This window comes from Bacillus rossius, chromosome 14 (assembly GCF_032445375.1).
Source record: "Bacillus rossius redtenbacheri isolate Brsri chromosome 14, Brsri_v3, whole genome shotgun sequence".
NCBI lineage: Eukaryota > Metazoa > Arthropoda > Insecta > Phasmatodea > Bacillidae > Bacillus > Bacillus rossius.
Genome location: NC_086341.1, coordinates 44,411,603 through 44,439,165, shown reverse-complemented (window position 1 = coordinate 44,439,165; position 27,563 = coordinate 44,411,603). Strand labels below are relative to the sequence as shown.

Sequence of the window (27,563 nt, the reverse complement as noted above, 5' to 3'; positions counted from 1 at the left end):
GCTTTCGGTAATTGTTCCTATCACGTATCCAAGATTTTCCCTTGATCCTGAGGGCATGATTCTGTAAATATTGATCCTGTGGTACATGATGCTTGCTGTTTAAATTTAGTACTTCAAAAGATTCTGCACATAACAAATACGTGTGATATAAAAATGAATTATGATCTTAAGTTGCATAGAAAGTGTATATTTTGCACAACTTAGGCTTCCCCACTAGGAACAAGTCTTGCAGCAAGTACATAATCTCACCGCCAGAATGCATGAATTTCACTTATCTGTGTGGGCATGGAAAAAATGACACTTAAACAAAGGGGTGTTACAATACTATGATTTAATATATATATTTTTTAATTGCTTATTTACATTTTCTAAAAGTACCGTAAAACGGGGTAAATAGAAACAGTTTTGAACTTTGAATATACTACATATCAAGTAGAATATTGTGACATATGTAACTGAAACATACATTGGTTTATGGCTCTTGCAGTCCTCTTAAAGCCAACAATATGTCTTTTGCTTTGAGTCATTATACAAAATTTATAAAAATTTAAAATACCTATGCTGTTTCCATTCACCCCGTAAGGTGGGGTGAATAGAAACAGGTATGATTTTGCCTGTCTGTTTCAATTGAACACAGTGTTGGGTGAATAGAAACAATCAGTAATAATACATGTTGGCAACGTATAATTACAAGCATTTACATATAAAAAGTCACAAAATAAACAAATGGCAAATCAAACTATTTATAACACTTTTCTGAACTAATAAGACATGTTGGTAATGTGTCACAAAATAATAAAACGAACTGCAAAAGTAAATTCTGGAACAGTTGGTGAGTTTTCCTATTACTTGCTGGGTTAGTAAATGGTGAACTCACTAAGATCATCCTGAAAACTTATTTGGTCTTTCAAGCGAGAAGATGACTTTGAAGCACCAACAGGTGGCATCAGCTTCTTGACAACATCTTCATTGTGAAAAAAACCCTCTTCATCAGTTGACGAAAATGTATTACCCAGACACTTCTTATAAAATAGGCCAACAAAACCATCGTCTTGAAGTTCAGTGATTTTGCAAATGTACATTCTATGTATTTTTTAGATTTTCCATAAACGTTAACAACAGAAAAATCACCAGGTTCTAGGCTACTGTTAGTGTCTTGAAAATTGCTTGAATAATGAGGTTCTTCATAAGTGGTAGGGATACAAGTAGATAGAATGAGGTCTGGACCACTGTCTTGAATAGAACCTTCAGAATCTTCTTCTGTTAATGATTGATATCTAAATCGTTTAGTTGGCTTTCTAACAGAAGAACTTACTTTTCTGTTCTGGGAGTTCCTGTACTGGTTCCAGATGTGCTTGGCTTTTCGACAGTATTCTGATCTGGATCATCTTCCAATGAAAAATCATCAACAGAAACACTTTTTCCAGCCTGAACATTTACTTTCACCCTCTTTTTCCTAGTTTGTGGTGTTCCCGAGTGTCTCAGTGCTATCAGAAGTTCCTTGAAGGATTGGTCAATGGCAACAACAGGAGAGAGTCGTGCTGATGTCGACATATCAACTTCTTATGTTTGAGGTTGGTTGACTTCGCCAACATCAATTGATGGTAGCAAGTTGAGAACCTTTTTACGATCCAGAGGAACGATTCCACACTTGCGAAACCCAGAAATAACATTCTCCTTCTTAAATGTTTCACATAGTTTTCCTAGCAAGTGAGGAAACTTAGCTTTTGGTACAGTAGCTTCATTTCGTCCTGGTCCTCTTTTCCAATCTAGAAGAATATTACGCCAGGTAATTTTCGTCGGACGGAAAAATGCCACATCTAACGGTTGTGTAAGATGTGTAGAGTTTCGTGGCAAAAAAATAAAATCGACGTTACTCTCTGCACATTTTTTAAAACATCCAGTGATAGGTGGCTGGCCAGGTTGTAGCATTGCAGTATACAAGCCTTTTCTACTAACAAAATTGTTACTAAGAAGGGGTTAGGTTGCCAGTATATTTTATTCTGAATTTATAATTATTTAATAATCATGTTTAGTCTGTCATCCTTTCAACTTTGTTTTGCTACTTATAGTTACCTAATATTATGTGTAATGAGTTTTTTATATTATTAATTGAAACTTGAATATTGTATTATAATTAGCTATAGGCTATATTACGTTTTTATTAGAATGCAGAGGTTGCATAATGATTCTAGAACAAGGGACTGTGTCTGGGGTGATGTGTAAAAAGAGAGAGGCATAAGAGGCCTGTAAGTGCAAGTGAGAAAGAAACAGTGATTCCCCAGTAAGACAGAGACAAAAGCTGGGATTCCCCACTGGTCGTGGGAACTGAGTGATAACTGCTGTCTCACGGTGTGGGAAAGAGAACGAGAATGTAAAGTCCCTGGCTCTGTGTATAGAAAACTGTTTTCAATGTATGTCGCGTATTCCCATTGGCTTGTGATTTGTAGTGTGAATGAAGCATGTGTGTGATTGGTCGGTGAGGTCATGTGAGTGTTCTTCCTGCGTGGAGGAACCAGTGACATGATCTCACCAGTCGTCTGTCGATCGCTGCACCAGGAGGGCGCGTTCGGCGGCTTCTCACAAAATATGTAGTTTTGAAAGTGATTGGATGCTGTTGTTTCGTCTTTCGGACAATAAAACTCTCGAATGAAAAGGAAAGAAAATCTTTTTATTTCGTATAGTGAACCATAACAAGGTTGTCTCCAATCAGGTACTTTTTACCATCTAAACGTCTCGGTAAATATGTAGTTGGGCGGTATTTGCGAAAAAAAATGTTAAAATTCCGAAAATACTTTTATTCTATGCTCTTTAACTTCCTCTTTTCAGTAAAAGCGGCGGAGGTAAGGAATTCCAAATACTTTAGGAGATATCGAATTTTAAAATTTCATCATATGTAGTTCAGTGGTATTTGCAAAAAAAAAAATGTTAAAAATCCGAAAATACCTTTATTATATGCTCTTCAACTTCCTCTTTTCATTAAAAGCGGCGGAGATAAGAAATTCGAAATACTTTAGGAGATATCGAATTTTTAAATTTCATCACAATACCAGTGCATTCATGTGGAATTCACCATTGTTTCTTGTTCACGAGTATCTATTTTTTTATTGGATAATGATGTCACGTGATTGTTCGTGATAGGCCAGAATTCAAATGAACAAATATGTGATTATTTAGTTCACTTATTGTTTAAAACGGTGTTTAATTAAGTACTGCCTCCAACTTAGGTACGTAAGTTTTTAACGTTTATAATTTTAAAGTCTTATTTGTTATTGTTGCGCAAGTAATAAGTAACAAAAAAAAATTTACGTGAGTTGTTACTGTTCATCCTTTGTCCCGGTTTGTTAGGTCAGGTCAGTTACATTATAAATACTTTAAAATTAAAGAACCATTGAAATTAATTCATATTATTTTTAATGTACGCTTAGTTTCAAAGTATTTATAATGTAACTGACCTGACCTAATCGACCATTTTCATTAATTAGGCATTCACAAACACATGGCAATAAAAAAAATTTCCTCGGTCGAATGATTACACAGGTCTTGTATAGCAAAATAAGAACGGCGATATCTCCTAAAGTAATTGGAATTTCTTATCTCCGCCGCTTTTAATGAAAAGAGGAAATTGAAGAGCATATAATAAAGGTATTTTCGGGTTTTTAACATTTTTTTTTCGCAAATACCGCTGAACTACATATGATGAAATTTAAAAATTCGATATCTCCTAAAGTATTTGGAATTTCTTACCTCCGCCGCTTTTAATGAAAAGAGGAAGTTGAAGAGCATCTAATAAAGGTATTTTCGAATTTGTAACATTTTTTTTCGCAAATACCGCTCAACTACATATTTACCAACGTCTCAAAAAGGGAAGGGCTACTGTTATCAACCCAATCTGAAAAACAGCAGTCGAACCAACCACTCTTAGTTCAATTATATTTAGAGCCATCAGGACCCCCCTCTCGCCAACTTTCATACAAGTGTAACGATTTGTATACAACATAAGGGGGCAAAATAACACCATCCCCTGAAGCAGAAAACATCACTGAGGTTGATGCTTTGGAAGAGTTCATAACTCTTTCAGAATACTTACAACCCCGTCTAGTTATAACTTTGGTTCTGCCTGGGTCATCACAAAGGTTGCTTTCTTCATAATAATTAACAAAATGTGATGGAGGAATATCTCTAAGTTCTGATTCCAGCCTGTCAAAATATTCATTTATCGTTTGTGGGGTGATATCTACCCTTGCCCTTTTGATGTTCTGACATAACCTTGAAGACAATTCAGATGCGTGTCTTTTCAAAAATGCTTCAACAAAATCCCGACTAGGCATATTGCCTTTGAATTGCCTGACTGTTTTGCCCTGACGATCAAGTGATTCTTTTATTAAGAGTCTTAAAGTCCATTAATCAATAGGATATCCCCAGTCAGAAAAAGTAATAAGACGACTCATCAGTGTTGTTTCCTCATCTTCACTCAGAGCAGTTTAACCCCCCCCCCCCCCCCACACCCTTTTTTTTTTAATAGTGCCACGCTTTGTGTGGTGTCTGTACAGAACACTGTAGTTAATGTCATATTTCTTCGCTGCTTGTCGAAAACTGAGGCCATTGTCTATGTCTGCAATTGCCTTCCTCTGGTGAACTTGCTTTGCTCGGTTTGAGACGTTTATAATTTCGTGTCATTCTAAAACATACCATATTACAAATACTTTCAATTATAACACTTCAATCGGAAAATTTGTAATTGAGTGGTATTTGAGAAAAAAATTGTTAAAAATCCAAAAATACCTTTATTATAGGGGGATGTTTAGCAGAGGACTTGATAAGGTTGGAGCAATGGACGGAGAAAAATGGAATGTCCTTGAATGTTGGTAAGACAAAAGTTGTCAGATTTACAAAGAGGAGGAAAGTCACACGAAATGTATATTACTGGAAGGGGCAGGAGATAAGAGAGGCAGCAGGATATAAGTACCTGGGGGTGACACTGAAAAATGACCTAGGATGGGCGGAGCACATAGAGGGGGTGGTCAGGAGGGGAAGGCAGGCGCTGGGGTTGCTTGGTAGGACCCTGCAGGGAGCTGGGAGGAGGACAAAGGAGAAGGCATACTCCACATTGGTCAGGCCAATGTTGGAGTATGCGGCGGCGGTCTGGGACCCCTACCTGGTGACTGAGGTGAAGGAGCTGGAAGGGGTGCAGCGCAGAGCGGCTAGGTGGGTGATGGGAATGTGGAGAAGGAGGGAGGGGCAGGATGGGAAACTGCATAGCCCAACGGAAATGATTAAGGAGTTGGGGTGGGAAACGTTACAGAGGAGAAGAAGAGTGGAAAGGTTGGTCAGGATGTTCAAGGTGCTGAAGGGGGAAGGGGGATGGGGGCAATTGGGAAGCAAAGTACATAGAGGGGAGTACAGAGGACGAAGAGACCACAGATGTAAGCTCCAGAGGGTGTGGAGGCGGACAGAGAGAGGGCGGAACACCTTCCTGGTGAGGACGGGGAGGGAGTGGAATGGGCTGGGGGAGGAAATGGTGGAGGTCAGGGATGGGAGGGAGCTGAGGAGAAAGCTGATGGAGGGAGGGGGGGAGAGGGGAGTGAGTGGGAGTTCTTGCCACCGGGTGAAAGCCCAATTGCAGGTTAAGTAATAATAATATAATATAAATTTTACAAATTACAGTGCTACCAATCACTGAAACTAAAATTCTTTTTCAAATTTACATTTTAGTCAACATGCAAAAGAATTATTAACTTCTTACCGATACATTTTCCCTTCATTATGAAACAGCAAAAATGTTTTAAGTTCTGTTTCTATTCACCCCACTGTTTCTATTAACCCCGTTTTACGGTATACTTTGTTGTAAGTAAGATTTTATGTACCGGTAATTTAGTTATTTTGAATACTTTTCCGAATTCAATATTAAAAACTATGAATTCGATCGGACCAATGGATTGGCCATTTTTATATTGGCAAGGAAGTAAATAAAACAACTTTCTCTCACTCGATATCGTTTATATATATATATATATATGTATGTATGTATGTATGTATGTATGTATGTATGTGTGTATGTGTGTGTGTGTGTGTGTGTGTGTGTTTTGTGTGTGGTGTGTGTGGTGTGTGGTGTGTGTGTGTGTGTGTGTGTGTGTGTGTGTATAAAGTTCAGTTTAAATTTGAAAAATTAAATAAATAAAATTTAGAGACATAATTTATACTAAATATTATAAGATTCTTAATTTTAAATATTTATTATTTTAAAGAAAATAAATAAATTTAATAATAAATGCAAAAAAAAAAATTTAAGTTCATTCATTTTTTAAATATTTATTATTTTCTTAATTTAATATTCACTTTTCATTTTTATCAAAAAGTTTTCATTAAATTTGTTCATTTATTTTTATAAATATTTATTATTTATTCAATTTAATAATAAATATTTAAAAAAAAATTTAATTTGACATTCGATTTTAATTTTCATCACAAATTTTTTATTAAATTTATTTCGTTTTTTTGTAAATATTAAATAACCAATAATAAATATTTAACACTAATAATTTAATAATATTTAGTATTAATTATATTAAATAATAATATTTTAAATTATATCAATAAATAATACATACGGATAGTTAAACTCAATTATATTGGAGCACTTGAAAAAGTATAAAGACAATTTTTTTTTCTCCTAATATTTACGAATAGTAAATAATATTAATCAAAATATTCAATTTAAATCACTATACTGAATATAATTTATTAGCACGTAATTATATAATTCGCACTTGTATGAAACTAAAACACTTGTTAAGAATGTAGAAACTAGAAACATGTGGATAGATATTAGGTATAAATATGAAAACAGTGATCAGAGGCGACGAGCGTGCCAACATGCGCGACTAATAGAGGTTCTATTTATATTTTGTTGGTAGCTTTTTTCGAGACTTAATGACCGGTTTATCGGGCAGCTTCACCATGTTAATTTTGTGTTACAGTGATGCGCGCGCATTTTAAAATTTCACTCTCATCATTTTTTCATAACGCGCCTAAAGAAGTACTTATAACTTCAAAAACTAAACCACATCCGAGAAAGCAACACTCTACAGTTTCTACACTTATGCCTAACAAAATCGCCTTAGAGTTAGCTGCTCTCGAGAAAAAAGAAAAACAAGAAAATAATGGTCTTAAAAAGATAGGAAAATGTGTTGACAGAAAACCAAAAGGACAAAGCAGATTTATAAAAACAAATTCCAAATGCCTTTCTGTATCAAAAGTTGATCCTGGGAAGATTAATAAAAAAGGATGCCGTAGAAATATTTATTTCAGTTCGTCTGGCGAAGATAATGGAAATGATAATTCGAACTTTTGTGATGACAACGAAATGGATGATGTCGAACGATATTAGACAGAACATAATCAATCACCTTTCTGATGACGTAGCAACAAACAGACCTTTGAAATATAACTTGTGGTTGGACTGTATATATGGAAAGCCATATCCGTTCGATGACAAAGTGAAGAAGTGTGCATTCAAGACATCGGCTACAGTAATTTACAGTTCTGACGATGTGAAGCAAACTGTTAAACACGGTATCCAGAAAATCTGTCAAGAAGAGGAGGACTATGTCTGTAAAGGATCTTGTTGGTCTCTGTCTAGTATAAATCGATTGGAGCTAAGAATTAGTCATTTCACGCCTATGCAGGCCTAAATGATTATAAAATTGATAACTATCGCAAATGTTCCTGTAGTAGAATAGAAATTATGTAATATATATTACGTTCGTAAAAGAACTTGCGGTGTTTAATTCCTCGAACCTGACACTTTTCTAGTATTTTAATTTTTAGCTTCGTTCATAGATCGAACCAGGAGCGGATATTGATCGAATCAATCAGTACATAAATGTGTGATTTTTTTGATAAATTTTGGAATTTTCCCCGAATTTCTAGCTAAATAATTACACAATTCCAAGATGGCATTCAAATTTCAAGATGATGGGTGCCACGGTAATAATAAATGATTACTGCACTCTAGCAGGTAAAAATTACATTAACATGGCGTCAGCACACTCTAGGAGCCGAAAACAAGATGGTAGCACCCAGCAGACGAAGACAATATGGCGGACATGATATCATACCAGCTGATGATATATATATATATATATATATATATATACATACACACACACTTTGGTATTGGTGGGTCAGTCGGCAGGTGGCCTTCATGGAAGAAGGATCTATCGACATTTTTTTTTTGCTCTTACTGGGTTCAAACCTAGGTCATCAGCCGTGTGTATTAAATGGGATTTTATTAAAATATGATTAACAAAATGTTATTATAATTTTAGAAATTTTTTTCAAATTTCTAGCATAAAAATTACGGATTTACAAGATGGCGGCCGTAACGAAAAGTGCAAAGGTGTTTTTATAGATTTTTATTAAAATTTAATTTATAGATATTTTTTATAATTTTTACAATTTTTCCTGATTTTCTAGCTTTAAAATTAAGGATTTTCAAAATGGCGGACATGATGTCATACTTACTGACTATATATGCTATTAAAAAAGTGGTGGGGGTCAGTCTGCCAGCATGAGGAAGGATCAGTCGCCATTTTTATTTTTTTTTTTGCCCTCACCGGGTTCGAACCGAGGACTCCGAGTTCCCTGTCGAAACTGTATGTTTTTTAAAAAAAATTTATTAAAATTTTATTAATTGAATTTTGTATGAATTTTAAATTTTTTCATTAAATTTGGATAATAAATAAAGATTTTCAAGATGGCGGCCGTAAGAGAAATTTCAACGGTGACGTCATACTCCTAGATGATGTCTGCTGCTTAGAGCGGCTAGCTCTTAGGACTTTTAAGCCGCTTTTAGGAATTTGTGTTCTTTCTACGGAAAAAGTATTTTGAGATTTTTCGAAATACAAAATTTTGATTTTTTGAGGAAGAAAACGAGAAAGTTTTCCTCGAAAAGAGAAATTTTTAATTTTTTAATTTTTCTGAGAATTTTTGATGGATTTTTTTTCCAAAACACTGGAAATTCTGACGAATTTTTAGGATTTTTGGGTAAATTTTGGCTAATTCAGGATAATTTTGCCAAACTTTGAAGGTAAATTCAAGGTCAAAGTTAAAGTTAAAGGTCACGGTCATCCAAGATGGCCGCCGTGACATCACAATCCAAGATGGCGGTCGGCACCACAGACACCACAGTCTGAAGCCTGTGCCAGCAGTCCATTTACATACTCCTAATATTAATTTTGAAAAAAAATAATGAAAACAATTTTTATCACTTATATTCACATTAATAAATGCTTTTTTAATTAACTGGACCGGTATTTAATATCAACCACTAAAGTATAAGAATTAAAAGCACATACATAATTTTTATTTGTATGTAGATTTTTTTTTTCATCCTGTGAACCATTCGTTGCATGGTAAAAATTCAATCTCTCATTTTTTTTATAATGCGCCTAAAAAAAGTATAACTTAAAAAAAAAGCCTAGACTTTGAATACACATTGCATTTGTCGTGAGCACTGATGCAGTGTGATGCAGTGGTATGACAAGTGACTCGTGTTGAAAAGGATCAGGGTTCGAACCTCAGCGTCCAGCTATTTTGATTTCTGTTAATCCACGGCGTGCCTTAGTCGCTCCAGGCAAATGCTGGGATATTTCCTGACGGCAATCCATAGTCCATTAGCTTTCGAATGTCGTGTCTTACTCGTCTCTAATGACCTCACCGAAAATAACAAAAAATAATTAATAATTTTAAAATTAAACTGTACAAATATTTGCACGATTAAAATTTTACCTATTACTCAAAATATAACCATGTATTAATTCTTTCTGTAAAAACTGTACAGTTTTAATTTATTGGCTGATATTCATTATGCTAACAGTGTATCATACTGTCTAGAAACATTTTCATTGTATTATTTTAGATTTATTTTCTAATCTTATACTAAATTAAATGATTAATTTTATACATATGTTTATATTTAATTGAATACTGAATATTTATTGCAATTTATACTTCAACAACCGTATTTTTAATATCACTCTAGTCATTTTATTATTTTATTTTTATTCATTACTTGCATGCACAATTAATGTTAGTTTTTCACTACGCAAAATGAGTAGGGGAGATTGAGGCAATGGCGTACACTTAAGGGAAAAATAAACCCACCTACTCACTTTTCGTTTGTTTTTCTTGAAACTGTTACCAATTATTTGTATATAATTATTTTATTGAATAATATTAACGGTTCAATTCTAAGCGAATGGATAAAGTTAACCCGATCCAAGATTAGAAAACGGGTAAACAATTGGGAATAACATTTCCATATAGCAAGACTTAACGTTTTCTGTAAACGAGTTTAATAGCTGAGGCTTCCATAAGCGGGTATTGGCTTACACAAACCCCCGCCGTATGATTTTTGTTTGAAAACTGTATCGTTAAACCAAGATATATATTTAGATTTCCTCTTGGTGTTTTTATTTTTATGGAATAGTTTTATTCCCGACGCATTACTGTCGTAACACGCTAATAAACCACGCGATATCTTGGAGAAATGTAATGGCTTAGCTGAAATAAAACGGCGCGCTTTAATTGAGTGCATTGCGATAATTGCTTTGTTTGCGCTGCAATACTTTTTAAGGCCAATAATCCGCCCGTCTTGCAAGGGATTAAAAACGACACCGCCGGCGCGTGTTTTATGATACGCTGGAGCGATAAACATTGCGTGTGAATGGGGCGATAACAAAGAATCTGATAATACACGCGCACAAAATATTCACTAAAAGTTTCATTAAACTTTCTACCGAAGTGAAAAATATTCCAGAGCAATGTGATGGACACAAACTCAAAAATAATCTCATATATTCAATAACATTTAATGGCATCACATAAATTAATTAATGTTTGTAATTGGTCTAGCCATATTTGAAGTATTTGCCAATCTAACCAAACTAAACGTATTTGTAATAATCAGTCATACATTGTTATACTTGTAAGTCTTAACATAGTAGTTTAACGTAGTTTATAAATAAACAAAACGTATAAAAGAAAATGTAACTACCAATTTTTTTTATTTAGTTTTCTTTGCCAAAAACAGAAGTGGTTTTAAGGTATATTTATTTTAAGCAAAAATTCTGGTTCACCAAACTACAAATCAGATTACTGGTTTTGACACTATATGTGCTTCCGTGGTATCTGTCTATCTGGACAGGAGATCAATATTTAGCAGCAAGAATCACTCGTTTAAAGTCGATATAAGTACTTAGGTAATCGTGGAATTTGTCCCAAGCAGTTTTTTCTAGTTTACTATCTGGATTTTTAAACAAAGCCCCAATATTTTTTTTGCTAAAAAAAATTGACGCTACAATCGCATCAAGAATAAAGACTTATCTCCGAATCTCACTGCATCCGTAAATAGGAATGAAAAAAGACTTGTCAAGGTTTAAAATTTATTTACGGCTTTACGACACCAAAAAAATAAATTATGAACGGCGATATTTGAGTGCATCGTTAACAATTCTTTTGCTTTACAAATTTGCTTGTTAGGTGTTCTTTTACGCATATTAGATGCCATGTTCCGTACTCGCAGTTAAAAAATGTATAATTTTTTGATGTGACAACATCTAATAATTCGATGAACGCCGGCTGCACGCACGAAAAAGTGTCCCGTTACGCACATTGTTCCGTTACGCTGTGTCCCGTTACGCTCATTGTTCCGTTACGCTGTGTTTCGTTACGCTGTCGGCGAGTGCAGTAACAATAGATTATGTTACAATTGACTAAAAAATTATGGTGATTCATATAATTGATGATAGATATTTGATTACTGGTTATTTATATGAAAACTTGTTCATAATTATATTTAAACTTTATAGCAAAACGCCAGTTTTTAAAATTAATTACAAGTCATCTACACGTGAACTGTTTCATCGACTGTTTATAAAGTGAAGTGAAAAGTTAATGTGGTTTTCATTGCTTATTACAACAACAATTTCGGCAATAAAAGTTAATTATTCTTGTATTTTAAAAATCTGATTACTAGTATAATTTCAAGTATTTATTCTTTTTTATTATTAAAATAAAAATGATTCAATTTTATTCATAAAAGTATGCAATCATTTCATCTATGTTTTGTTATGACGTCACGTTAAACTATCGTCCGTAAACCGACGTTACAGACAACCAATTTTTTTTGGCTGACCATTCATTCGTGGGATAATCGTCCATTTGCATCCAACATACGCAGTGCGAGTTGCGTAATTTCGAGGGTGGTCGTCGTGTTGTTGTAGGTCGTTTGTTTTTATTCAGAACTCAAAAATTATTATTGATGCTTACGATAGTGTTAAAATCGAAATAATTTTATGAATGCGAAAGTATGTTCGCTTGAATGTTTGTCCCTCAATCACGCTCAAACGGCTTCCGGTATTCTAATGAAATTTGGTACAGAAGTCAATTACTTTGTGGCGTAGGTCGAAGGATACTTTTCATATTCCTAATCATAATCCTTATACTAATGCGTAGAGACCGGAAAAATTCGCGAGTTCATTTCGCGATAGGCTAGGATACAAATAGTTATACCTCAATGCAGCCTCTGTTACTGGTTCACAACTCACCTAGATGATTCTGGGCCAATGAGAAACACCCAACCAAATCTGTATCGGATCACAGACTGCTACGTTGGGACGTCTCACAAGACAGCAGCCAATGAGTGGGTCACATTTGACCGAGTGTACGTAGAACTATGGAGTTCATCCTACAGGTCATTGAAACCGCGAATTTTTCCGGTACCTACTAATGCGAAACACGAAATATGTTTGTTGGAATGTTTGTACCTCAATCAGGCTAAAACGGCGGCAAGGATTCTAAATAAATTTGGTAAAAAGTTACTCTGCCAAATAGATATACTAACGAGTCGAGGCTTTGGTTATATTTCCCAGTAACCATCCAAACAGTGACTTGGGCCATGCAGGTAAGAAATACCTCAATGATCTAGGCACGGGTTTTATATAAATTTAGAAGGGGAAAATAAAAACAGTTTTTGTAATGAAAAATAATGTTATTTTGTATTTTTTTTTTAAATATTCCTCCAATGTTTTGAAAATGTATTTATTAATGCTTAAAAAATTATATACATAAATAGTAATTAAAGTTACATAAAAAACTTACAAATCTTGTACTAACAACATTGTTTACAACGCCAGGATAGCTGATCATCACTTGTCTCGCGGATTTTCGTAATAACATCCCTACTAATATTATAAATGTGAATGTAAGCTTGTTTGTTACGCTTTCACGCGAAAACTACTTAACCGATCATCATGAAACTTTGTACACATTTTCTTGGAGGTTTTAGAAGTAACAAAGGATACGTTTTATTAAAAAAATAACAATATATTTTCCGAAGGGTAAAAAAAAATTAATATTTGTATGTATGATCGTTTGACTGCGAGTTTGAGTAATTTGAATGACATTTAACGCCATCTGGTGTTTCAATAAGTAAATTAAATAATTCGCTAATTTAATAATATATAACCGGCGGTCAATTTACTATTAAATTTTATTTTTCTGTCACCGCCAAGCAATACTTAAATTTTTTAAATGTTTGAGGTTAGGTGTCTATTTTCTTCGGTGATTGTTGTTTGGACATTGATGCTGAATGTTATATTTTACTTTCAAGAGAATTTTGTAATATAGTGAAAATGATGTGGATCTAATTACTCAAGTTTTCCCGGACTTGCAGCAAAATTTGAATAGTGATCGGTGGTTGTACGCAAGAGCATTATTGGCGCCAAAAAATTTATATCTTTAATAAAATCTACACTTATATTTTAAAAGAGGTGCAAGGGGAAATGGAGTAATTGTCAATAGATACAATCATGGATATATAACAAAGCACTTCATATCCTTCGGAGTTTTTAAATTCACTTGAACTTTCGGGTGTACTTCAAATGAAACTAAATGTAGGCCTACATGTTACGCTTGTACGAAATCTAGATGCTCCTCGACTATGTAATGGAACGAGGTTTCGGATCACACAATTGGGGAAGAATATTTATTTATTTATTTATTTATTCTACGTTAATACTTTGAACTTTTTAAAATGTAAGGATTATTTTTTTTTGTAATAGCGAAACATATTTCAATAAACCATGTTTTCAGTATTTAAGCTAAATCGGATGTTAGAATTTTTAAATACTGATGATTCCAGTCACGCAATAAAAAAAAAACTATTACCATATTATTGTATTTTCTTTGCAATGATCTTTGATACTTAAGGACATAACGCGAGCGAAGCCGCGGGTAAAAGCTAGCACAAGAATAATTGGTAATATAGAGCGTATTCGAAATATAATTAGTAACCTGAGTTAGTGGTGCCCCTTAATGGATAATTTATTGCAGCGTTCTCGTGTGACCGTTTGTATGGCCACAACTCTGGTTCGTAAACAGCCGTTGTCAAGAGCGCCGCGGAACACGTGTCTGAGTTGAACGAACCCGCGGGAGAAGGTTGGACATTGGGAGGGCCGTTCACCCACGTAAATTGCCCAGGTGCCACTTAGAGAGACAATGGCGCTCACGAAACGGCCAGATCTGGCCGTGACCGTTCGCCGCGTAGCGCGACCCCGCGAACGCCCGCCGCTAATGCCGCCCTTCTAACGTCTAATGCCGGCTCCGGGAAAGCTAACGGCCTTGGGTCGTTCGGTCGAGATGCTCGCCCGCGGGAGCTGCTCCGTAGAGGCGATCGTGGACAGTGCTTCCCACTCAGGTATCGCCTCTATGAGCAACTCTTAAAGGCCCGTTCTCACTTCCCCGCTTTGGTTATGTCATTGTCTTGCCTCAGCTATCATTTATAGCTAGAGATCGGAAAAATTCGCGCATTCATTTAGCGTTATGCTAAAATGCAAATAATTGCACCTTTATGCAACTTCTGCCATTGGTTCACTGTTAACCTGGAGGACTGTGAGGTAGAGACCGGAAAAATTCGCGGGTTCAATGACATTCAGGATAAACTCCAATATCCTCTACACACTCGGGCAAATGCCACCTGTACATTGGCTGCTGACTTGTGAGTCGTCTCGACTGGGTGGCCTGTGATTCGACACTTCTATGAGTGAGGGTCTCTAATTGGCCCTCAGTCCTCCAGATTAACAGTGAACCAATGGCACAAGCAGCACTAAGGTATAATTATTTTAATTTTAGCATGACACGAAATGAATTCGCGAATTTTTCAGGTCTCTACTGTGAGTTCAATTAGAGACCCTCAGTCAAAGCAGTATCGAATCACGAATCTCCCAATATAGACTCCTCACAAGTCAGTAGCCAATGAACAGCTGACGTTTGCCCGTGTATGCACAGGATCGTGGAGTCTATCCTGGAGGTCAATGAATACGCGAATTTTCCCAGTCCCTATTTACAGCTAGAGACCTGAAAAATTCGCGGGTTCATTTCGTGTTATGCTAAAATTCAAATAATTATACCTTAGTGCTGCTTCTGTCATTGGTTCGCTGTTAATCTGGAGGACTGAGGGCCAATTAGAGACCCTCACTGATAGAAGTGTCGAATCACAGACCACCCAGTCGAGACGACTCGCAAGTCAGCAGCCAATGTACAGGTGGCATTTGCCCGAGTGTGTAGAGGATATTGGAGTCTATCCTGGAGGTCATTGAACCCGCGAATTTTTCCGGTCTCTATTTAAAGCCCATCCCTTAGCGTTGCGATAAACATGAAAATTGTTTGTGTCTTCGTTAGTTTTTTTTACATAAATGTTTAGGTTATTAAATATCTTTAAATCTTTATAACTTTAGCATTAGATAGATTTTGAAAAAAAGCCTTTTTATAATATGCCTTTAATATATTATACTTTAGGTTGCTCATGCGTATCTTATATGCTATTTTTTTATTTTTAATATTTGTACTGATATGTTAATTCAGTTTTTATTTAAAATTATATTTGTGAAAATTTTTGGTATTTCTAGGCTGTAATATTTATCAGGTTTATTTTGCATGTAGCTAGTTAGTAAAGATGTATGTGGTTAAGTTTAAGACAAGGCGATACGCCTTAACTTCGCCACTTAAAATAAGACAATAAATACTTGTCACGTAAGTATAGACCTTATAATTAACACTTAATAATTAAAAGTCATTATAATAAACATTGGGTAATTATATAGTTTTAAAGTTTGTGACCAAACTTAAATTTTAGAAAGCTAAACATGCAAATAATTTTTTAACGTATTTGTTTTATCTCTCAGAGACCAAGTGAAATCACATTTAGCAACTTAAATATTTTCATGTACTTGCTATTAACTTTTTATTTAGTTTGAATTTTTTTTTGTAATTTGATTTTCATTTTCTTGGTTATTGCTTCTATCTATGTGGGTTTTGTTTTTATTATCAATTAGCATGTGCTTTGTCTTGTAAAACATTAACTCGGCTAAGTGGAATACAAGGCTAGAACGCCTTAACCTCGCCAAATAATAACAAAAAAAATTCAATGAAATAAAAATAAAAATTACCTAACACGAATGGACTTCACACGATAGTATGACATTGAAATGTATAACCAGCATGCTTTGTGAGAACGAGCCTTGAAACAATTTCAAAGGATCCAAGGTCACCGTGGTTTAAGCCCTCAACGAAAAAAAAAAAAAAAACAACGCTTCAGCCAGGAGGAGTCATGCGCGAAAATTACAAATAGTTTTTCGTTATCCAAACAACATTAAATGCTTTGACTGGTTTTGTTTGGATGGCCATGGCTTATCCAATGAGTGTTATTTTAAGATGTTTATTAAACTGGATATAATGCACAAAATTATGTATTCCTTACAAAAAAAAATACCTTTTATTAAAAAGTCGTGATCGAAAGTCCAAAGAACACAAGTTTTTACTTGCTTCAAAGGAAAAAAAATATTGTCACCATATGTAGAGTAATATTCAAGGTATTGCAGGAAAAAGATAAATTCTCACTCTGGTCGGTATAGTTGAATTTTTATATATCAGAGTATTCTCATTGGCAATTTTGGTTGGTCAGCTGATATCCTGTTATTTTTTTGGCGGAAAGTACGCAGTAAGATACAATGAAGATATTTATTCATTTATATAGTGGGTTTATTGCGTGAATAAATGTTTTTTTTTTGACGTGACAACGTCTAATTAATCGATGAACGCCGGCTGCACGCACAAAAAAGGATGATTCATTGTTCCGTTACGCACATTGTCTCGTTACGCTCATTGTACGCTTGCGCCGCATCTATCTCTCTTCCATTCGATTGGAACAACCATCGATTTGACTTTTTCGAGGCACATTAAACTTGAAACACTCCCATTCGTTTCCTACTTTTCCTATCATCGTCCTATCCTTAACAGAATAACACAGGTTGGAAGAAGTTAAATAGCAAACTTGTACAAAAGTTATAGTTAAAATAATCTGTTCGTTAAAGTAATAATCATATTTGAATTAATGAGTGCAAATAAAAGTAAATTTATCAATTAAATTGTAGATTTAATTTCACTCCTTCTTTGTATCCATACACAATAGTGATAATTCAATAAAAATGATTCAATTTTATTCATAAAACTATGCAATCATTTCATCAATGTTTTGTTATGACGTTGTCAAGTTAAACTATCGTCCGTAAAACGACTTTACAGACAACCAATTTTTTTTTACTTACGCGTCTCTAAAAGCTGTTCCAGCTTAGTTGAGACGTTTACACTACGGGACACGTGTAACCTCTAATCTCGGTAGCGAGAAAAAATTAACGTGTCCCCATGTTGCAAATAAACGCATAACACGAAACTCTGACACGTCATCCAACGTAAAATTATTTAAAACAATGTCGGGCGTGAAAAAAAATATATAGACACGGAAATCGCGTTTCAAACTAAATTTCTGGACGCGAATCACGCGTAGTTCCCGCGCTCGCCGCTAGAAATCGCTGCCGGAGCGAGCGCCACGTCGACTATCTAATCATTCGGAATTGGAGAGCGAAATTTTTAAACTACACGATGAAGCGGCTCCTTTGAAAGTGAAAAAAAAAATATCTGGTGATGTAACGTTTTCCTTTGGTTTTTGTGTACTTTCGGTTTGTGCAATCCCACCAGAGATGGCAGCGCCGTTGTTAACACATTTCCGTTCCATGGCGTTACCAAATATACCGAGAGCTAAGATGGATTGTGCGTGTGTAAATAAACCCACGTGTTTCGCAAAAATTAAGTTTTTTTTTTTTTTTTTTAAGGAAATGAATTACCATCCACCAGAGATGGCAGCACCGTTGTTACACGTTTCCGTTCCATGCCGTCAGGGGCGTAGCCAGGGGGGGGGGGTTTGGGATTCAAACCACCCCCCCCCTAAGCACCGAATCTTTAATTAATTTCTTATTCATCACTGAAATTTCATATTAAAATTAATAAAAATTTTACCATTACAATATTTAAATTTAAGTACCGAAAACTGCAAAAATAGCACTATTTTACGCCTTAAAATCCAAATTTTCCCGGGGGAGGACCCCGGACCCAACGCTTTAATACGGGGGGGGGGGGGGCAATGCTTCTTAACACCCCCCATACACAAATCCTGGCTACGCCACTGCATGCCGTTACCAAATGGACAGAGAGCTAAGATGTTACACATATTAAAAAATATATATATATATGTACAATTCATCGATTACGTGTGTGTAAATAAAGCCACGTGTTTTGCAAAAAAAAAAAAAATGAACGGATTTATTGAGGAAATGAATTACGGCGTTCTCCAGCGCGGACGACATTTACAACTGATTGCCGCGAGTCAGCTGTCAGTCGCTGATCGCGCCGTTGTTTTATTGCCGGCCGCTGATCCCCCGGCGCGGACGGGCGGTTATAAGCCCCGGGCGCGGTGGTTCGCTCCGGACCAGTGTCACACGGAGGCCCGTGCGGTGCGGCGCTGACCGCGGTGAGTCGTCGTCACGTGACCGGCCGTAACAACCCCCGGCCGTCCGAATATCCAGCACTTTGCAGAACACCATTTAGCACTTTACAGAACATCTTTCATGACTTCACAGAACACCATTGAGCACTTTACAGAACACCATTCAGCACTTCACAGAACACCATTTAGCACTTTACAGAACACCATTTAGCACTTTACAGAACACCATTTAGCACTTTACAGAACACCATTTAGCACTTAACAGAACATCATTTAGCACTTCACAGAACACTATTTAGCACTTCACAGAACAACATTTAGAACTTCACAGAACACCATTTAGCACTTCACAGAACACCATTTAGCACTTCACAGAACAACATTTAGCACTTCACAGAACACCATTTAGCACTTCACAGAACACCATTTAGAACTTCACAGAACACCATTTAGCACTTCACAGAACACCATTTAGCACTTTACAGAACACCATTTAGCACTTCACAGAACACCATTTAGCACTTCACAGAACACCATTTAGCACTTCACAGAACACCATTTAGCACTTCACAGAACACCATTTAGCACTTCACAGAACACCATTTAGCACTTTACAGAACACCATTTAGCACTTCACAGAACACCATTTAGCACTTCACAGAACAACATTTAGAACTTCACAGAACACCATTTAGCACTTCACAGAACACCATTTAGTACTTTACAGAACACCATTTAGCACTTCACAGAACACCATTTAGCACTTCACAGAACATCATTTAGCACTTTACAGAACAACATTTAGAACTTTACAGAACATTATTTAGCATGTTACAGAACATCATTTAGCACTTTACAGAACACCATTAATACTTCACAGAACATCTTTTAGCACTTCACAGAACATCATTTAGCACTTAACAGAACATCATTTAGCACTTCACAGAACACCATTTAGCACTTCACAGAACAACATTTAGCACTTCACAGAACATCATTTAGCACTTAACAGAACACCATTTAGCACTTCACAGAACACCATTTAGCACTTCACAGAACACCATTTAGCACTTTACAGAACACCATTTAGCACTTCACAGAACACCATTTAGCACTTTACAGAACACCATTTAGCACTTCACAGAACACCATTTAGCACTTCACAGAACACCATTTAGCACTTCACAGAACACCATTTAGCACCTTACAGAACAACATTTAGAACTTTACAGAACATCATTTAGCATGTTACAGAACATCATTTAGCACTTCACAGAACATCTTTTAGCACTTCACAGAACACCATTTAGCACTTTACAGAACAACATTTAGAACTTTACAGAACATCATTTAGCATGTTACAGAACATCATTTAGCACTTTACAGAACACCATTTAGCACTTCACAGAACATCTTTTAGCACTTCACAGAACATCATTTAGCACTTTACAGAACATCATTTAGCACTTTACAGAACAACATTTAGAACTTTACAGAACATTATTTAGCATGTTACAGAACATCATTTAGCACTTTACAGAACACCATTAATACTTCACAGAACATCTTTTAGCACTTCACAGAACATCATTTAGCACTTAACAGAACATCATTTAGCACTTTACAGAACATCATTTACACTTTACAGAACATCATTTAGCACTTTACAGAACACCATTTAGCACTTTACAGAACAAAATTTAGCACTTTACAGAACCAGTGGCATAGCCAGGATTTGTGTATGGGGGGTGTTAAGAAACATGCCCCCCCCCCCCCGTATTAAAACGCGTGGTCCGGGGGTCCTCCCCCGGGAAAATTTGGATTTTAAGGTGTAAAATAGTGCTATTTTAGCAGTTTTTGGTACTTAAATTTAAATATTGTATTGGTAAAATTTTTATTAATTTTTATATGAAATTTGTTTGAGTGATGAATAAGAAATTAATTAAAGATTTGGTGCTAAGGGGGGAGGGGTGTTGAACCCCTAAACCCCCCCCCCCCTGGTTGCGCACCTGCACAGAACATCATTTGTGCGAATAGGACTGTCGTGACATTGACGTATCGACAATCTCTAAACAGTAAAAATAATCGTTTTCATTATTTTTTTCTCTCTTTACTAATATATTATTCGGCGTGTAAATTTAAATCAAGAAACTTTACTTGAGTTTTAAAATAAGGAGTTTAACGAATTATAAAATAATCCGTTCAATGATAAGAAATTAAATATACAACAGAAATATTATGTTGCAAGAATTTGTAAAGAAACGTATTAAATATTGGTTAAAAACGTACAAGCATATCTTTAAACCATTAATATGCGTAGCATACAAAAAAATTAATATTTTTAAACAATTTTTTATGATCATTACATTCTTGAAAAAACACGAATCTCTAAAGTTTTAATTTTTCAAAATATATATCACCACGAGAACTAACGAAATTAAAATAAATACCTACATGAAACTAAAGATAAATAAATGCAACACAACGAGAATGTACCCAAAAATAATACAAAATTCTTAAGTTAATAGTGGAATATTAGAGTAATTAATGTAAGAAGATTTTGAAAAAAAAAATATTTTATTTAAACTTTTTGGTAAAAGGGTATATCTAAAATTGATGATAAATAATATAATAGCCTTAACTATTAATGATTATTGTGTTGTTTAATAAATATCAGACCTAGTATCAGTAAATGAGAGAATTTTATAAGATATCTTATTATAACTAGGGACCGGAAAAATTCGCGGGTTCAATGACCTGTAGGATGAACTACATAGTTCTACGTACACTCGGTCAAATGTGACCCACTCATTGGCTGCTGTCTTGTGAGACGTCCCAACGTAGCAGCCTGTGATTCGATACAGCTTTGTTTGGGTGTTTCTCATTGGCCCAGAGTCATCCAGGTGAGTGGTGAGCCAATAACAGAGGCTGCATTGAGGTATAACTATTTGTATTTTAGCCTATCGCGAAATGAATTCACGAATTTTTCCGGTCTCTAATTATAACACCATAAACAATATATAGTGTAGGCCTACATAAAAATTTACTTATAAATGGACAAGTTAAAAGTTAATTTAAAAAAAAATATTTTTGGAAAGCTATAACACAATCGCCAACATCTTCACAGTAAAAAAACTACGAATAAATATTTGAAGCGCATGTATATACACTTACATATTTATAAAATACTTTATATTCTACTATTTATACTCCTAAGAAATATTAAAATGATATCTAATATGCTAGTAGCAAGATGTTGTTTTAATTTATGAAGAGTAAAATTAAAAGAAAAAATAATTACTCACTTATTATTTAATTCATAACTAGTTACGTTACATCCTTACGAAAATCTTCAATGCTAAGGTTTTTTTCTATATAATATCTCAAACTTCATATATCAAAATTTTTATAATATATTTATAACTGAATGTCTAACTATATTAATATAATTGAAACAAACTAAACCAAACTCAAACTATTGATAACACACTAACGTCATTTACCATGCCCTGTGAGATTCGATATGCTTTAATCAAAGGTTAAAATATTCCGTCTTGTTAGCTTAAATATATCTTGCTTTACCATTTAACAAATAGAGAGAAACATTTACTTTGAAAATAATATTTGTAATTGCTTTCTATATTGAAAACGTGGAAACTATAGTGCAAAAAAAATTATAAATGAGAGTTATTTTTTTCCGTCCGAAATATTTTACATTAACAGCTTCGTTGTTACATGCATAAGTAATTTTTTATATCGAAAAGTCTTAGTTGGTGACAAATTTATCTGGAAAGAGAGTCAATTGCTTAATTCTATAAATCTTATGACATAAAATACATGATCCTTGTTATTACTTTCTGAATTCCAGTAAAATAATAAAAATATATTTATAAAAATAAATTTTTAAATAATTTTAAAATTTGCTGACTATAGTAATAAATAGAGACCGGAAAAATTCGCGGATTCCTTTCGCGACAGGCTAGAATCCAAAAACGTTTGCCTTTTTACCGCATCAGTGATTGGGCAACAGTTTATCTGAATAACACTGGTCCAATGAAAAACCTTTAACAAAAGAAGTATCGAATCACTAGCGTCCCAGTTAACAGTATCACGAGTCAGTAGCCAATGAGCAGATGTCATTTTCCCGCATGAATAGAGGATCATGGAGTCTATCTTACAGGTCATTGAAAACGCGAATTTTTCCGGTCTCTAGTAATAAATAGAGACAGGAAAAATTCGCGAATTCATTTCGCGATAGGCTAAAATACAAATCGTTATACCTCAGTGCTGCCTCTGCTATTGGTTCACAACTCACCTGGATGACTCTGGGCCAATGAGAAACACACAACCAAAGCTTTATCGAATCACAGGCTGCTACGCTGGAACGTCTCACAAGACAGCAGCCAATGAGTGGGTGGCATTTGACTGAGTGTACGTAGAACTATGGAGTTCATCCTGCAGGTCATTGAACCCGCGAATTTTTCCGGTCCCTAGTAATAAATAAAACATACATAACACCATATTTCGAAATGTATTGCTTCCTGAATCTGTAATTTTTTTTGCCTTCCACAGGAAAACCGAGATTGAAGCACGAGCTGAAAGAGGTTATTTCGAACTTCGCCTGTTAGAAGCTGAAGACGTCTCAAACGTACATGTCTCATCACCGTCCAACGGGCCCGTGCAAAAGTGACCAAGGTAAAGAAAAAAAACGGCCAAAGCTAGTTTCAAACTGAGCACTTGCGAATTAACAACAATATAAAGTGCTGTATTTAACTGATGTCCAGTGGCGAAGACATGTTGGGTGAGGGTAATTACTCGCCCCCCCCCCCCCCCCACAATTTGCAAGAAGTTATGAAAAAAAAAATTAAAAATATCAGTGAAGACATTATGTTACTGCGTGAGGAGCCACGTTGCCTGCGGCGATTACTGTAGGCTCATATGCCAGTGTGTTAGTGTCAATAGTAGTGTAAATTGTTTTCAATACACTTGTTCAAATTTTTATTTTTATAATATATTTTCTTAAATCCCCGCCCCCCGAAAAATTCCCTACACCCTAAATTGTACACGGCTCGTACAGGACATATTCTTGCTATGAACTACTACTGCTACTACTAAAACTAGCGCCGTTAGTTCGCAGGCCGCCGCGACTTCAGTAAGCCGACGGAGATTGAAAGGGAAGTCCATATGGGAAGCCTTCTTTTCACATACGAGAGAGCCAAATGCCCGATCGTGCATCTTCGGTTTTTTTTTTGTTCATTGTAAAAGGTTAGGTTAGCTACATTATAAATACTTTAAAACATTGTGAACGGTTGATTTGGTTAGGATAGCTACATTAAAGATACTGTGAAATCATGTAAACGGTTTCCTAGCCCTTGATAACTACATATTAAAAAGTTATTTGCTAAGCAACCATGCAATGATTTTACAGTATTTTTAATGTATCTATACTTACCTAATATAACCAACCATCCACAATGTTTTAAAGTATTTATAATGTAGCTAACCTATCCTAATCTACCGCAAAATTTAATGCCACACCTGTTTATACAATGAGATAGAACGGAAAAAAAAGCGAGCATGAACTTCGGGGAAGTTCGGGTGTGGCTCTCTCGTCTGTGACATGATGGCTTCCCAGTCCATATGACAGTGTTATGGAACGAAGAAACGCCAGTGTTTTGTTTGTGTCGGCAGCGCCAACTGTGGGCGGCGGCGACACCAGTGCCAGAGCGAGCGACACGCGATGGACACCGGCCAGAAGTTCGGGAACCTGCCGACAGGAAGCGCGCCTGTCGCCAGATCGGTACCTGTGTGGCCCCAACACGTGGCTGCCCTTCTGGGTGAGTTTTCCCATAGAAGTGTCACTCTTACAGTGTAAACTGTAAACCATGTTTAGCGAGCTATCTGTTGGGTGAGCCCATAACTACCAGCAACAATGTAAAAAAAAAAAAAAAAACGAACGGACAAGTTAATCCCAATTTGTTAGGTGTACAATATTATTGTAACTACTTGACGACTAATTGTTTGATAACAGAGATTTAAATTTTGCGAGATATACTTAATGCTGTTTTGTAATAAAAAAAAACATGTTATATAAATTAGTAGGAGATTAGAATTTTCTGGTACGCTATACCACAAAATGTGTGGTTAGAAAAATATAGTGAATTAAGTTTTGCTATTTGTTGCCTGATAATACCACATGCATTACTTCACACAATCAGTGAAGCTAGTTAGTAAATGAAAGCTGCACTCTAGCGGGTGAGCTTAGAACTACTTCAAACAACTAGGTCTCAGTCTCGGCAATTAGAGTTTCTCCTCCGTGAGTTTTCCGTTACAGAAGCACGCTATGTTTCAGATGCGTTACACTGTAGAATTTCTGAACCACTGAGGAATAGAACACTCACTGAAACTTTCCAACAAAGTATTGTAGGGTTGGAGGAAATACAAGCATTAAAATTTCCCAAAAATAATATGTTACTATGTAAAACATCAAAGTGTCAAAATTTTATTTCACCATTAAAATTAATTTTTTTAATCTAGTTATTTAAAATAGCAAATTCATATTCCTTATAATAATGGTTCGATTTTCACAAGAAATTTTCGTGCTCTGAGATTTTCATTTAAGTTATTACGTTATACTTACTTCTTTAGGCGAGTTTCGCTATAAAGACGTTTGTAAGCCCAAAATCGACTAACAAAGGAAATTGCCCAAATATAGCACACGAAGAGTCAAGAAAATTTCATAAATTTTTGTTCCGTCTATTTCATATATATATAATCTACAGTTTAAAATTCAGCAATTTTACACAAATCTCAATAATTGAAAGCTTGTTAAACTTAAATAATGTAGGTAAATGACTTCACATATTAATACAATCAAAGAGATTTATTATATCTATGAGGGAAAACATATTTAATATAAATTATCACTTCTATGGAAAAATAATTTCCATTCAGTATTATTTTCTGACTTAAATACAGATTTTTTAATCACGTTTTCGGCTAGTTCCTGAAAATCCAACAAAAATCTGGTCTTTTCATCGTTTTTAGACAGTTATATGTAACAGATGATTTGTATTTGATGTTAAAATGTGGGTTTTTGACCGTTAGTCTTTTAAAATGCCTAATTAAACTTGTATGTTACCGAATAGTAAGTATGTGTCCTTACTGATGAAGCCTTAACCAAAGGATCACTAATGTTTAAGCTGCATTCTTGTTTACACTAGTCGTGAGAGGATATCCGAATTTATTCGGCACTAATTTAAACTGGTGTTTTAGCAAAGAAAACTTTTCTTTTCGGCAGTCTACAAATTTTCACACACCATTTCGGACAACTGTTTATTTTCAAACGTTTAAGTTTATCACGTGACTGTAATAGATAATTTTTGAAAGGGGGTAGTCAACAGTTGTCTGGCAAAGCATCAATTACGTTACATTTTTACTGAGCTATAGCGCCAAAGGCTACAGGGAAGGATCTAATGATACTCGTCGTTTCACGTAAGGTTACAGCGGATATTTTGCATGTTCCCCACCAGCTTTTTGGAAACTCAGCAAACTTTCGAAGAAATATTTATGCTGAGGTTTCCTCTAAGATTTTTTTTCTGAAATGGCATTAGCGTCTGCGGAATATTCTGTGTGGTGTGCTCTTCCCCACTCGGCTACTTGCTACTGTTATTATGCTAGATAGGTTTGACTGTTGGTTACTATTACTTTCTGTCAATATTGATATATCTACATATAAATAATTTGTAATAGTGTATAAGGGTAGGTCAAAAAACACAGATATTATTCAGGTTCTGGTAATTATGTGTAATACTTATTTAATTACATGTGTGGCAATTTATTACATCGGCGCCTATTGCCACACAAGGGCCTAACCCACTTAACACAAATGAGCATTAGACAAAACACAAAGCATAGGTTAATATGACAGGTTCATTCGTAACTCAGGAAATTGGTAAGGAAAATTAACATACGTTGAAACTTTATTAATTGCAAAAATTATTAAATAAAAATATTTAAATAAAATTTATTATCAATAAAATACTGAACTGGGTTGTGGAATGACTATTAGGTCTATGTTCGTTAATCATCTGGATATTTCATCGCACACATGATTACGATACAACAGTTCATTTAGGTCCATTCAAAAATACGTAATATTATGTTGCACTTTTGCGTGATCAACGAGTTAGTAATCCACAAAATCAATTATTTAAATAACAATTTCAGTTCGTTGTAAAGTTCGTGTACCTAGGCTTTAGCTCAGTTTTTACGATCGGTAGAACACAAAACTATCTCTCAGTTTCACCTCTGGGTTAAAATTGATAAATTAAATTATTTATAATTACAATAATCTTTACTGTCTTTGGTTATTTAAAGTATTTTAAAATTTTAATAATATAATTTAAACTCAATGTTCTTTCAATTAGTACGTCGCTATAACAACTTTAGTATTGCGCTGTTTCACATGGTATGGAGGGTTTTTTTTTGCTTACATAAACTAATCACTCCTGGGTACATATTCGTCAGAATATGCCCTATCAAACTAGTAAACATTTAACAACACGGCGTAAAACACATCCTTTGTTGCGGATGGTCTGAAATAGCTAATATCTTTTTCTTTTTTTTTAAATTTTTAACAGGCTCCGCGCCTTTGCAT

At 35.1% G+C, this 27,563-nt stretch overlaps 1 protein-coding gene across 2 annotated transcripts in view; it reads left to right on the top strand.

The window, feature by feature from the left end:
- The window catches only part of LOC134539082 (facilitated trehalose transporter Tret1-like), a 39,668-nt gene that overhangs the window by 5,749 nt on the left and 6,356 nt on the right, over positions 1-27,563 (top strand). The window contains exons 1-3 of one of the 2 annotated variants that reach the window (XM_063380812.1): positions 18,897-18,928; positions 23,477-23,599; positions 24,596-24,741. In XM_063380812.1, the coding sequence (XP_063236882.1) occupies positions 24,645-24,741 (97 nt within the window). In that variant the 5' untranslated portion in view covers positions 18,897-18,928; positions 23,477-23,599; positions 24,596-24,644. Of the gene's footprint in view, positions 1-18,896; positions 18,929-23,476; positions 23,600-24,595; positions 24,742-27,563 lie in introns of those variants that run through there. The other variant, XM_063380813.1, reaches the window with a different exon arrangement.